At 50.0% G+C, this 13,601-nt stretch overlaps 1 protein-coding gene across 1 annotated transcript in view; it reads left to right on the forward strand.

Annotated features, from left to right (window-relative positions):
• The window catches only part of KIDINS220 (kinase D interacting substrate 220), a 386,704-nt gene that overhangs the window by 79,108 nt on the left and 293,995 nt on the right, over positions 1–13,601 (forward strand). The window contains exon 5 of the mRNA XM_030198900.1: positions 12,991–13,089. Coding sequence (XP_030054760.1) covers positions 12,991–13,089 — 99 coding nt within the window. The remainder of the gene's footprint in view (positions 1–12,990; positions 13,090–13,601) is intronic.

Raw genomic sequence — 13,601 nt, forward strand, 5'->3', positions numbered from 1 at the left:
CAGGCTGAACATGGACAAGGCAGATAGTCTACTTCATTGTCCCAAAGAAGGAAGGCAACTTTCGTCTAGTCTTAGATCTCAAAGGTTTAAACCACTGTCTGGGTGTCCTACTTTTGAATAGAGACACTAAGAGCAATCATAGTCTCTGTTCAAGCGGGAGAATTTCTCTGAGGATGGTGAGTTTCAAGGAGGCGTATTTCATGTACGCATATGGCCGCCTTATCAGAGGTTTCTATGTTTTGCGGTGCTGGACCATCACTTCCAGTTCAGGGCTTAGCCCTTCTGTCTTGTCACGGCTCCAAGAATATTTATCAAGGTTATGGTGGTGGTGGCGGTGGCGTCATTCCTTTGGCCCCAGGGAATCAGAGTTCACCTGTATCTCAACAACCGATTCATTCATGCGTCGTCCTATTTGGACAACATGTCTGGGATGGACAAAGTTGTCCGTCTTCTGCAGGCATTGGGTTGGGTGAAAACTCTATCGCAGATGCTAGAGTATCTGGGCATTCTATTCGACACAGCATGGAAACTGAACCACTGCAAACTTCACTGTGTTTTAAGTTCTCTCCTCCAGTATTTGAGATGCATCACACAGCATGGGAGGGGACCTTCCTTATTGAGCACAGGAGGTTGAAGCTGATTCAACAGATTCATCTTCTCAGTCAAGTCAGTTGCAGGGTGTGGGATCAACAGAAACATAGAAAAATATAGGCAGATAAAGACCATAAGGCAGTGATGGCGAACCTTTCAGAGACCGAGTGCCCAAACAGCAATCAAAAATCTAATTATTTATCGCAAAGTGCCAACAGGGCAATTTAACCTGAATAACAGGTGCCAGTACTCATTATGGGCGGGGTCACCACATATGACTCCACCCCTATGATAGCCACACCCCTTACACCAGCCATGGCACATATAAACAGACATCATTGAAAATATTATACTAGTATAGGAGAAAAAAATAACATGATTTTCATTATAAATCATTTCTGTAAGCTGTTACAGCTCCAGTATACCCAGTGCAACATAGGACAGCAGATGTAAATTCTCAAATTGGACATATTCCAAACACTAAAATGAAAATAAAATGATTTTTTTCTACCTTTGTTGTCTGGTGATTTTGTTTTTCTATCCATATTGGTCCTAGTCTCTGGTTCTGCTGCTCTCTATCTGTTCTCTTAACTCCGTTTCCACGGCTTCCTTTCCATTTATTTCTTTACTTTCCTCCTTTCTTCTTCATTTCTTGCCCTCTATCCATGTCCAGCAACCCTCCTCTCCCCTCCAGCCACCCATGTCCAGCCATCCTCCTCTCCCCCTGCCCTCCCAGCACCAGACAGGCCTCCCTCCCAGCACCAGGCCTCCCTCCCTCCCACCAAGCCCCAGGTCTCCCTCCCTCCCACCCAGCACCAGGCCTCCCTCTCTCCCTCCCACCCAGCATCAGGCCTCCCTCTCTCCCTCGCACCCAGCATCAGGCCTCCCTCTCTCCCTCGCACCCAGCTTCAGGCCTCCCTCCTTCCCACCCAGCACCCAGCATCAGGCATGCCTCCCTCCCACCCAGCATCCAGCATCAGGCCTCCCTCCCCCCCCCTCCGAAATTCAAAAGGCATACCTGGTCGGGGTTAAGGCGCCGTCGGCAGTGAAAAGTATGTTGTTTGCTCGGCACGCCTTCGGCCTTCCCTTCTGTCTCTCAAGCTCTGGTCCTGCCCTTGTGGAAACAGGAAATGAGGGCGGGACCAGAGCTTGAGAGACAGAAGGGAAGGCCGAAGGCACGCCGAGCAAACAACACACTTCTCGCTGCCGACGCCACTTTAACCCCAACCAGGTATGCCTTTTAAATTTCGGAGGAGGGGGGGCCCTGATGCTCGGAGGGACGGCGGGCGGGTGGCCTGGTGCTTGGTGGGAGGGAGGGCGGGTGGACCGGCGACGGCGCACGTGCCAACAGAGAGGGCTCTGCGTGCCCTCTCTGGCACGCGTGCCATAGGTTCGCCATCACTGCCATAAGGCCATCCAGTCTGCCTATCCATGCCATCTATTCTCCCTATCACTCCCTCAGAAATCCTATGTACTTATCACAAGCTCTTTTGAATTCAGATACTGTTTTCATCTCCACCACTTCCACTGGGAAGCCATTCCATGAATTCACCACCCTTTCCATGAAGAAGTATTTCCTCAGGTCGTTTCTGAGTCATCATCCTGTGCCCCCTTGTTTGAGCTTTCTTTCAATTGAAAGAGACTCACATCCTGTGCATTTATGCCCCATAAGTATTTAAATGACTCTATCATATCTCCCCTCTCCCACCTTTCTTTCAAAGTATATTTATTGAGTTCTTTAAGTCCGTTCTCATGCGCTTTAGGACTAAGACCATTTTAGTAGCTGCCCTTTGGGCTGGCTCCATCCTGTTTATATCTTTTTGAAGATGTGATCTCCAGAACTGTACACAATATTCTAAATGAGGTCTCTCCGGAGTCCTGTACAGGGGCACATCACCACCTTTTTCCTACTGGCTAGTCCTCTCCCTTTGCACCCAAGCATCCTTCTAGCTTTCGCTGTTGCCTTTTCTTTCTTTGTGGCCATCTTAAGATCATCATATATGATCACACCCAAGTCCCGCTTCTCTTTCATGCACAAAATTTCTTCACCCCCTAAACTGTACCGTTCCCTTGTGTTTTTGCAGCCCAAGTACAAGACTCTGTATTTTTTTAGCATTAAATCTAAGGTGCCAAATTCCAGACCATTCTTCTAGCTTTGCTAAGACCTTCCTCATGTTATCCACACCATCAGGGGAGGCTACCCTATTACAGATTTTGCTATCATCTGCAGAGATAAACCTTACCAAACAGCCCTTCAGCATATCACTTACAAAAATGTTAAAAACAACCAAACCTTGTGGCACACCTCAGAATGAGCTCCATTTACCACTACCCTCTGTCACCTTCCACTCAACCAGTTCCTAACCCAGTCAGTCACTTTAGGACCCATACTGAGGGCACTTAGTTTATTTATTGGCTGTCTATGAGGAACCATGTCAGTGGCTTTGCTAAAATCTTAATACGCCACATCTAGCGTTCTCCCTTGAGGCCAGCTCTCTAGACACCCAGTCGAAGAAATAACTCAGATTTGTCCGACAAGGCCTGCCTCTGGTGAAACCATGTTGCCTCGGGTCCTGTAATTCATTGGATTCCAAAAACTTTACTATTCTCTGTTTTAAAAGTGTTTCCGTTAATTTACTTACCACATAAGTCAAACTTACTGGCCTGTAGTTCCTAACCTCTTCCTTCCACTTTTGTGGAGAAGGGATCATAGCTACTCTTCTCCAGTCCTCCAGAACCACTCCTGACTCTAGAGAAGCATCGAAAAACCAGCAGAGCTGCCAGAACTTCCCTAAGTTCCTTCAGTACCCTTGGATGTATGCAATCTGACCCCATCATTTTGTCAACCTACCAGACGCACGCAGCACTGAACACCTGACATAGAGAGACAGTCCCTGCTCAATAGAGCTTACAATCTAAAAATAATACAGACAGACAATGAGGGAAGTACTGGGTGAGAAGGAACAAGGGGAGGCAATTGAGTAGTAGCTAGGAGCCAAAAGCAGTGGTGAAAAGGTGAGTTTTCAGCTTAGATTTGAAAACAGGTAGAGATGGAGCTAGACGTACAGGCTCAGGAAGTCTATTCCAGGCATAAGGTGCTGCGAGGGAAAAGGGACAAAGCCTGGAGTTAGCGGTGGAGGAGAAGAGGGAAGACAAGAGAGATTTGTCCAGTGAGCAGAGTTCACGGGGAGGGATGTAGGGAGAGGTGAGAGTGGAAAGGTAATGGGGAGCTGCAGAATGAATACATTTAAAGGTCAGTAAGAGAAGTTTGAATTGTATGCGAAAGTGGACAGGGAACCAGTGAAGTGACTTGAGGAGTGAGCTAGTGTGGGTTTAACGATTTTGGCGGAAAATAAGTCGTGCTGCAGAATTTTGGACGGACTGGAGAGGAGAGAGAGGGCTGAGAGGAAGACCAGTGAGAAGTAAATTGCAGTAATCCAAACGAGAGGTGACAAGGGTTTGGATAAGGGTTCTGGTAGCGTATTCAGAAAGGAAGGGGCGGATTTTGCTAATGTTGTAGATAAAGAAACGACAGGTTTTGGCGATCTGCTGAATATGCGCAGAGAAGAAGAGAGAGGAATCAAAGACGACTCCAAGGTTATGAGCCGAGGAGACAAGGAGGATGTGCGAGCCATTAACAGAGATAGAGAAGGAAGAGGGGAGGTGGATTTAGGAGGAAAAATGAGAAGTTCAGTTTTAGTCATGTTTAGCTTCAGATGGCGTTGAGACATCCAAGAAGCAATGTCAGACAAGCAGGATGAGATTTTGTCCTGGATTTACGGTTGAGATTTCAGGGGTTGGAGATGTAGATCTGAGAGTCATCTGCATAAAGATGGTATTGAAAGCCATGAGATGAAATCAGGGTACCAAGGGAAGAGGTATAGATGGAGAAGAGGAGTGGTCCAAGGACAGAACCTTGGGGGACACCAACTGAAAGTGGGATGGAAGTTGAAGAGGAACCGCCAGAGTGAACACTGAAAGTGCGAAGTGAGAGGTAAGAGAAGAACCAGGAAAGAATTCTTCCTTTTTAGCTTCTCGATGTGCGTAGAGTCCTTATTAGTTATCTGGAAGTCTCAAATGACTTTTGCATATTAGACAGACTGTGCTTTTTGGTAAACAGAGGCTTGTGTTCATGACTTCCAAGCCCACAATTGCTAGATGGTTGAAGGAGACCATCACTTTAGCTTACTTGCTTGTGGGCTCATTCTACGAGATGTACAACTACATCCTGGGTGGAGACTACCTTACTGTGTCTGGATGTTTGCAAAGCGATGACATGGTCGACGCTACATACCTTGCTAAGCACTAAGGGGTGAATGTGGCAGTATGCTCGGAAGCCAGTTTTGGGGCTTCGGTCCTCAAGGCGGTAGTGCCTGGATCCCTTTCATTATAGGGATTGCTTTTGAACATCCCATAGGTTCTGGAATAGTGGGAAGCTACGTAATGGAAGGAGATATTAGGTCTTACCTGACCATTTTCTTTCCATTAGTGCTTCCCACTATTCCAGAGGCCCACCCTAGATTTCTGACATATTTATTTTATTTTTTTTATTTATTTGTTACATTTGTGCCCCACATTTTCCCACCTATTTGCAGGCTCAATGTGGCTTACATAGTACCGTAAAGGCGTTCGCCAGTCGGTTGATAACAAATACACGATTGTATTGTGGTCGATTGAGATAGATGTTTGTCAGGCACCGTGAAGGTCGAAGGGAATGTCCTGTACGATCATTAGTTGTGCTGTGTTGCTGGGTGTGGGGATTTATGCAGAATCAGTGGGGTAAGCCTTTTTGAAGAGGTTGGTTTTTAGTGATTTTTCTGAAGTTTAAATGGTTATGGATTGTTCTCCGAGGACAAGCAGGCTGCTTGTTCTCACTGATGGGTGACGTCCACGGCAGCCCCTCCAATCGGAAACTTCTCTAGCAAAGTCCTTTGCTAGTCCTCGCGCGCCCGCGCGCACCGCGCATGCGCGGCCGTCTTCCCGCCCGAAACCGGCTCGAGCCGGCCAGTCTTCTTTTGGCCGCACTCGGTACGGTCGTGTTTCGCCGTGTCGAGCCCCGGAAAGTCGACCTCGCGCGTCCAAATTTATTTTTGACGTGTTTTTTTTTCTTCGGAAAAGTCTTAAAAGTGTCGGGAAGTGCTCCGGAACCCCCCCGGGTTTCGTGTCAACCCCTTCCCGTACTTCCAGCTTTTTGCCCCGATAAGTTTTCTTTCGTCGTCGGGGTAGGCCTCTTTTCGGCCTCGGTCGAGATTTTCTCCCTTAAAAATTTTTGGTGCTCTTTTTCCGTCATTTCGGATTTTGACTTCACCGGCGTGATTTTTCCGCCCATGACATCGAAGCCTTCCAGCGGCTTCAAGAAGTGCACCCAGTGCGCCCGGATAATCTCGCTCACTGATCGACACTCGTCGTGTCTTCAGTGTCTGGGGGCCGAGCAACGCCCTCAGAACTGTAGTCTGTGTTCCCTGCTTCAAAGGCGGACTCAGGTAGTGAGATTAGCCCAGTGGAACGTGTTGTTCTCGGGCTCTTCGTCGGCATCGGCACCGGGATCTTCGAGTGCATCGACGTCGTCAGCGTCCAGACCATCTTCCTCGGCCACCACTGCATCGAGTGCATCGAGGCATCGGGCCTCTGCATCGGCGCCAAGGTATCGGGCGACTGCATCGACGTCGGTGGTACCGGGACCTCGTCTGCTGATGTCGTCGGACGGTGGTGCATCGTCAGGAGTGCAGGTGAGGGCTGTCCATTCCCCTGCTGGTGGCGGTGAGCCTTCGGGTGGGTCTCCTCCTACCCTGAGGGCTCCTGCGGTACAGCCCCCCCGAGACCGACCTCCTTCGGCCTCGGCCCCGAGGAAGCGACGGCTGGATTCTACGTCCTCCTCGTCGGTGCCGGGGAGCTCCGGTGACATGCTTCGGAAGAAGTCGAAGAAGCATCGACACCGGTCGCCTCCCCGCGTCGGCACCGAGAGCTCTGGGTCGCCGAGGGAGTCGGCACCCAGCAGGCATCGGCACCGAGAGGACCGCTCACCCTCTGTTCAGGAGGTGTCGATGCGCTCCACTCTGGACAGCCCGGAACAGCCTCCTCGCCCGGAACAGGTTCTGACGTCGACGCCTGCATCGACCTCTTTGCCTTTCTCTGCAGCCGCTCTGAACGAGAGCCTCCGGGCCGTTCTCCCAGAGATTCTGGGAGAGCTGTTGTGCCCTTCCCCTCCGGTACCGGCGGTGCTTGCGCCTCCGGTACCGTCGAGCGTGGCGCCGGCTGGCCCATCGCCTGGGGTGAGGTCCCCGACGTCGGTACCGCGTGCGGTGCCGACTGCGGCCACCTCCCAGGAGGGCTCCCCGACTACGTCGGCGGAGGGAGCTTCGCCGATGCGGGCGAGGGAGTCTACCTCTCGACGCCCCCATCGTGGACGTGGCTCCACCGAGTCGAGCCGGGCGAGGTTGCAGACACAGGTTCGTGAACTTGTGTCTGACACCGAGGGTGAGGCCTCGTGGGAGGAAGAGGAAGACCCCAGATATTTCTCTGACGAGGAGTCTGAGGGTCTTCCTTCTGATCCCACTCCCTCTCCTGAAAGACAGCTTTCTCCTCCTGAGAGTCTGTCTTTTGCTTCCTTTGTCCGGGAGATGTCTACGGCCATCCCCTTCCCGGTGGTTGTGGAGGACGAGCCCAGGGCTGAAATGTTTGAGCTCCTGGACTATCCTTCTCCACCTAAGGAAGCGTCCACTGTTCCCTTGCACCATGTCCTAAAAAAGACATTGCTTGCGAACTGGACCAAGCCACTAAGTAATCCCCACATTCCCAAGAAGATCGAGTCCCAGTACCGGATCCATGGGGACCCAGAGCTGATGCGCACCCAGTTGCCTCATGACTCTGGAGTTGTGGATTTGGCCCTAAAGAAGGCTAAGAGTTCTAGGGAGCATGCTTCGGCGCCCCCGGGCAAAGACTCTAGAACCTTAGACTCCTTTGGGAGGAAGGCCTACCATTCTTCTATGCTCGTGGCCAAAATCCAGTCTTACCAGCTCTACACGAGCATACACATGCGGAACAATGTGCGGCAGTTGGCGGGCTTGGTTGATGCTCTTCCCCCTGAGCAAGCCAAGCCTTTTCAGGAGGTGGTCAGGCAGCTGAAGGCGTGCAGAAAATTCCTGGCCAGAGGGGTGTATGACACCTTTGATGTTGCGTCCAGGGCCGCTGCTCAAGGTGTGGTGATGCGCAGGCTCTCATGGCTGCGTGCCTCCGACCTGGAGAATAGACTCCAGCAGCGGATTGCGGACTCGCCTTGCCGTGCGGACAATATTTTTGGAGAGAAGGTCGAGCAGGTGGTAGAGCATCTCCACCAGCGGGACACCGCATTCGACAAGTTCTCCCGCCGGCAGCCTTCAGCCTCTACCTCTACAGGTAGAAGATTTTTTGGGGGAAGGAGGACTGTTCCCTACTCTTCTGGCAAGCGTAGGTACAATCCCCCTTCTCGACAGCCTGCGGCCCAGGCTAAGCCCCAGCGCGCTCGCTCTCGTCAGCAGCGTGCGCCTCAGCAAGGCCCCGCGGCTCCCCAGCAAAAGCAAGGGGCGAGCTTTTGACTGGCTCCAGCAGAGCATAGCCGACATCCAAGTATCAGTGCCGGGCGACCTGCCGGTCGGGGGGAGGTTGAAAGCTTTTCACCAAAGGTGGCCTCTCATAACCTCCGATCAGTGGGTTCTGCAAATAGTCCGGCAAGGATACACCCTCAATTTGGCTTCAAAACCTCCAAATTGTCCACCGGGAGCTCAATCTTACAGCTTCCAGCACAAGCAGGTACTTGCAGAGGAACTCTCCGCCCTTCTCAGCGCCAATGCGGTCGAGCCCGTGCCATCCGGGCAAGAAGGGCTGGGATTCTATTCCAGGTACTTCCTTGTGGAAAAGAAAACAGGGGGGATGCGTCCCATCCTAGACCTAAGGGCCCTGAACAAATATCTGGTCAAAGAAAAGTTCAGGATGCTTTCCCTGGGCACCCTACTTCCCATGATTCAGGAAAACGATTGGCTATGCTCTCTGGACTTGAAGGATGCCTACACACACATCCCGATACTGCCAGCTCACAGACAGTATCTGCGATTTCAGCTGGGCACACGTCACTTCCAGTACTGTGTGCTACCCTTTGGGCTCGCCTCTGCGCCCAGGGTGTTCACAAAGTGCCTGGCTGTAGTAGCAGCGGCACTTCGCAGGCTGGGGGTACACGTGTTCCCATATCTCGACGATTGGTTGGTGAAGAACACGTCCGAGGCAGGAGCCCTGCAGTCCATGCAGATGACTATTCGCCTCTTGGAGCTACTGGGGTTTGTGATAAATTACCCAAAGTCCCATCTTCTCCCATCACAGAGACTCGAATTCATAGGAGCTCTGCTGGATTCTCGGACGGCTCGCGCCTATCTCCCAGAAGCGAGAGCCAACAACTTGTTCTCCCTCGTCTCGCGGGTGCGAGCGTCCCAGCAGATCACAGCTCGGCAGATGTTGAGATTGCTGGGCCACATGGCCTCCACAGTTCATGTGACTCCCATGGCCCGCCTTCACATGAGATCTGCTCAATGGACCCTAGCTTCCCAGTGGTTTCAGGCTGCTGGGGATCTAGAAGACGTAATCCACCTGTCCACGAGTTTTCTCAAATCCCTGTATTGGTGGACGATTTGGTCCAATCTGACTCTGGGACGTCCCTTCCAAATTCCTCAGCCACAAAAAGTGCTGACCACGGATGCGTCTCTCCTGGGATGGGGAGCTCATGTCGATGGGCTTCACACCCAAGGAAGCTGGTCCCTCCAGGAACGCGGTCTACAGATCAATCTCCTGGAGTTGCGAGCGATCTGGAACGCTCTGAAGGCTTTCAGAGATCGGCTGTCCCACCAAATTATCCAAATTCAGACAGACAACCAGGTTGCCATGTACTATGTCAACAAGCAGGGGGGCACCGGATCTCGCCCCCTGTGTCAGGAAGCCGTCAGCATGTGGCTCTGGGCTCGCCGTCTCGGCATGGTGCTCCAAGCCACATATCTGGCAGGCGTAAACAACAGTCTGGCCGACAGACTGAGCAGGATTATGCAACCTCACGAGTGGTCGCTCAATTCCCGAGTGGTGCGCCAGATCTTCCAAGTGTGGGGCACCCCCTTGGTGGATCTCTTCGCATCTCGAGCCAACCACAAAGTCCCTCAGTTCTGTTCCAGGCTTCAGGCCCACGGCAGACTGGCATCGGATGCCTTCCTCCTGGACTGGGGGGAGGGCCTGCTGTATGCTTATCCTCCCATTCCTCTGGTGGGGAAGACTTTGTTGAAACTCAAGCAAGACCGAGGCACCATGATTCTGATTGCTCCTTTTTGGCCGCGTCAGATCTGGTTCCCTCTTCTTCTGGAGTTATCCTCCGAAGAACCGTGGAGATTGGAGTGTTTTCCGACCCTCATCACGCAGGACGAAGGGGCTCTTCTGCATCCCAGCCTCCGGTCCCTGGCTCTCACGGCCTGGATGTTGAGAGCGTAGACTTTGCCTCTTTGGGTCTGTCAGAGGGTGTCTCCCGCGTCTTGCTTGCTTCCAGGAAAGATTCTACTAAGAGGAGTTACTTCTTTCTATGGAGGAGGTTTGCCGTCTGGTGTGACAGCAAGGCCCTAGCTCCTCGCTCTTGTCCTACACAGACCCTGCTTGAATACCTTCTGCACTTGTCTGAGTCTGGTCTCAAGACCAACTCTGTAAGAGTTCACCTTAGCGCAATCAGTGCATACCATTACCATGTGGAAGGTAAGCCGATCTCTGGACAGCCTTTAGTTGTTCGCTTCATGAGAGGTTTGCTTTTGTCAAAGCCCCCTGTCAAGCCTCCTACAGTGTCATGGGATCTCAATGTCGTTCTCACCCAGCTGATGAAACCTCCTTTTGAGCCACTGAACTCCTGCCATCTGAAGTACTTGACCTGGAAGGTCATTTTCTTGGTGGCAGTTACTTCAGCTCGTAGAGTCAGTGAGCTTCAGGCCCTGGTAGCCCAGGCCCCTTACACCAAATTTCATCATAACAGAGTAGTCCTCCGCACTCACCCTAAGTTCTTGCCAAAGGTCGTGTCGGAGTTCCATCTGAACCAGTCAATTGTCTTGCCAACATTCTTTCCCCGTCCTCATTCCTGCCCTGCTGAACGTCAGCTGCACACATTGGACTGCAAGAGAGCATTGGCCTTCTATCTGGAGCGGACACAGCCCCACAGACAGTCCGCCCAATTGTTTGTTTCTTTTGATCCCAATAGGAGGGGAGTGGCTGTAGGGAAACGCACCATATCCAATTGGCTAGCAGATTGCATTTCCTTCACTTACGCCCAGGCGGGGCTGGCTCTTGAGGGTCATGTCACGGCTCATAATGTTAGAGCCATGGTTGCGTCGGTAGCCCACTTGAAGTCAGCCTCTATTGAAGAAATTTGCAAAGCTGCGACGTGGTCATCTGTCCACACATTCACATCTCATTACTGCCTGCAGCAGGATACCCGACGCGACAGTCGGTTCGGGCAGTCAGTTCTTCAGAACCTGTTTGGGCTTTAGGATCCAACTCCACCCCCCGAGGGCCCTGTTTGTTCTGTTCCAGGCTGCACTCTCAGTTAGTTGGTAAATTTTTTAGGTCAATCTCAGTTATGTCCTCGCCGTTGCGAGGCCCAATTGACCATGGTTGTTGTTTTGAGTGAGCCTGGGGGCTAGGGATACCCCATCAGTGAGAACAAGCAGCCTGCTTGTCCTCGGAGAAAGCGAATGCTACATACCTGTAGAAGGTATTCTCCGAGGACAGCAGGCTGATTGTTCTCACAAACCCGCCCGCCTCCCCTTTGGAGTTGTGTCTTCCCTTGAAGTGTATTGTCTTGCTACATACTGGACTGGCCGGCTCGAGCCGGTTTCGGGCGGGAAGACGGCCGCGCATGCGCGGTGCGCGCGAGGACTAGCAAAGGACTTTGCTAGAGAAGTTTCCGATTGGAGGGGCTGCCTTGGACGTCACCCATCAGTGAGAACAATCAGCCTGCTGTCCTCGGAGAATACCTTCTACAGGTATGTAGCATTCGCTTTTTTACAGCTTTTGGGAGTCCATTCCATATTTGTGCGCTTACGTGGGAGAAGCTGGATGCGTAAGTTGTTTTGTATTTAAGTCCTTTGCAATTTAGGTAGTGTAAGTTTAGGTATGATCGTGATGATCTGATTCTGTTTCTGGTTGGTTGATCTATGAGGTCTATCATGTATCCTAGGACTACATGTAGATAATTTTGTGGACAAAGGTGCATATTTTGAAGATAATACGTTCTTTGATTGGGAGCCAATGCAGCTTTTCTCGGAGGGGTTTAGCACTTTCGAAGCGTGATTTACCAAATATCAGCCTGGCAGCTGTGTTTTGGGCGGTCTGGAGTTTTTTTGCGAGTTGTTCTTTACATCCCGTATAGATTACGTTCCAGTAATCTTCATGGCTTTGGGCCATTGATTGTATTATGGTTTTGAAAGATTTCCCTCGGGAAGAAAGGTTTTATTCGTTTAAGTTTCCACATTGAATTGAATAGAATAGAATTTAGTTGGTGGGAAGTAATGAGTCAATTAACGACTTTCACCTTGCATGGTGTTTCTGCATATCTCTTGTTTCTACAAGTTGTCCAGAGATGAGAGAGGTCCACACATTTGCTTGTCAGGTTAGTATTAGGTTAGGTTAAGGTTGTTATGTTTGTTCTGAGTTTCTCCATACTGCTTGTCTACATAAATGCTGAGGAGCTGGACTGGATGCCAAGAGAGAGATGTCTCAGCTCAGTTGATGGACACAACTATCCCACAGGTTCTGGAATGGTGGGAAGCACTAATGGAAAGAAAATGATCTGGTAAGACCTAATTTCTCCTGATGCTTTAAGGAAAATTGCTGCCATTTTAATCTTTTTAAAGTTGCACAGTGATTCCCTGTCATTAGTATCTTTAGCAATTGCATCTTCTTTATTATGGTAAGGGAGGTTTCAGTTTCCTTGCCAGCAACCATTTTCATTGGTGAAGATAGCTGTTTCTTGGGATAAGTATTTGGAGTAAAGAGTAATTTTATTTTCAGGGTTTGAGTTTTGGCTTATTTCTATGAGAGCAAATCTTAGATGCCTAGCTAATGACAAGCTCTAACAAATACCCTTTCCTCATTCCATTTTGTTGCACTTATAACGTTGTATGAAGTAATGTTCAAGAAATTCTTTTGCTGGAAAAGACTTACATTTATTAACACCAAAATTTTCTTTAAAAAGGTGTGACAAGTCAAATATAATGTGACCAGTCAAGTATAATATAATCGAAAAAAGGTGCGTGACCAGTCAAACATAATGCAAAATGTGGATAATAATGCAATTCTTCTTGCAGTCTGTGCAGTGAGATTTTGATCTTGCTCTGTATTCTTTTTTTTCAGGGAGGATGGACCGCCCTAATGTGGGCATCATATAAGGGCTCGACAGATGTTGCTGAGCTGCTTCTTGCAAAAGGAGCAAATCCAAACATCACTGGCCTGGTAAGGCTTTTATATATTTCAAGGTTAATTTTTAATAAATCAACTGTGCATAATTACAGTACAAATACATCCAGAATAGCTCTGAGTCTCCATAAACGGTATAACTAACCCCATCCCAGTTGCACCAGCTTCTCATCCCTCTTTCGGGATTTGTGTACTCCCCATTACACTATATTCGATGTATGTCCTTTTACAGATTAGTACAAACTAAACAGCAATACTCAATACCAAACATTGATGCAATATTTTTTGTGCTTGTAAATCTATTTTTTCACCACTCTTACTAGAGCCCTGCCAGATAGGGGCCCAAATATTCCAAAAATCTTTCAGAGACAGCTTTTCCAGCCTATCATGTCCTGCACTTTAAGGACTCATCCCACATCAGAATGTCTTTTATCCTCTCTTCATTTCCTAGGCACCACCAAGCAAACTGCTAGTGGCAAATGGATCATAAGAACAAAGAGTAGCCATACTGGGTCAGACCAATGGTCCATCTAGCCCAGTATCCTGTT

This window comes from Microcaecilia unicolor, chromosome 3, assembly GCF_901765095.1.
Source record: "Microcaecilia unicolor chromosome 3, aMicUni1.1, whole genome shotgun sequence".
Classification (NCBI taxonomy): domain Eukaryota; kingdom Metazoa; phylum Chordata; class Amphibia; order Gymnophiona; family Siphonopidae; genus Microcaecilia; species Microcaecilia unicolor.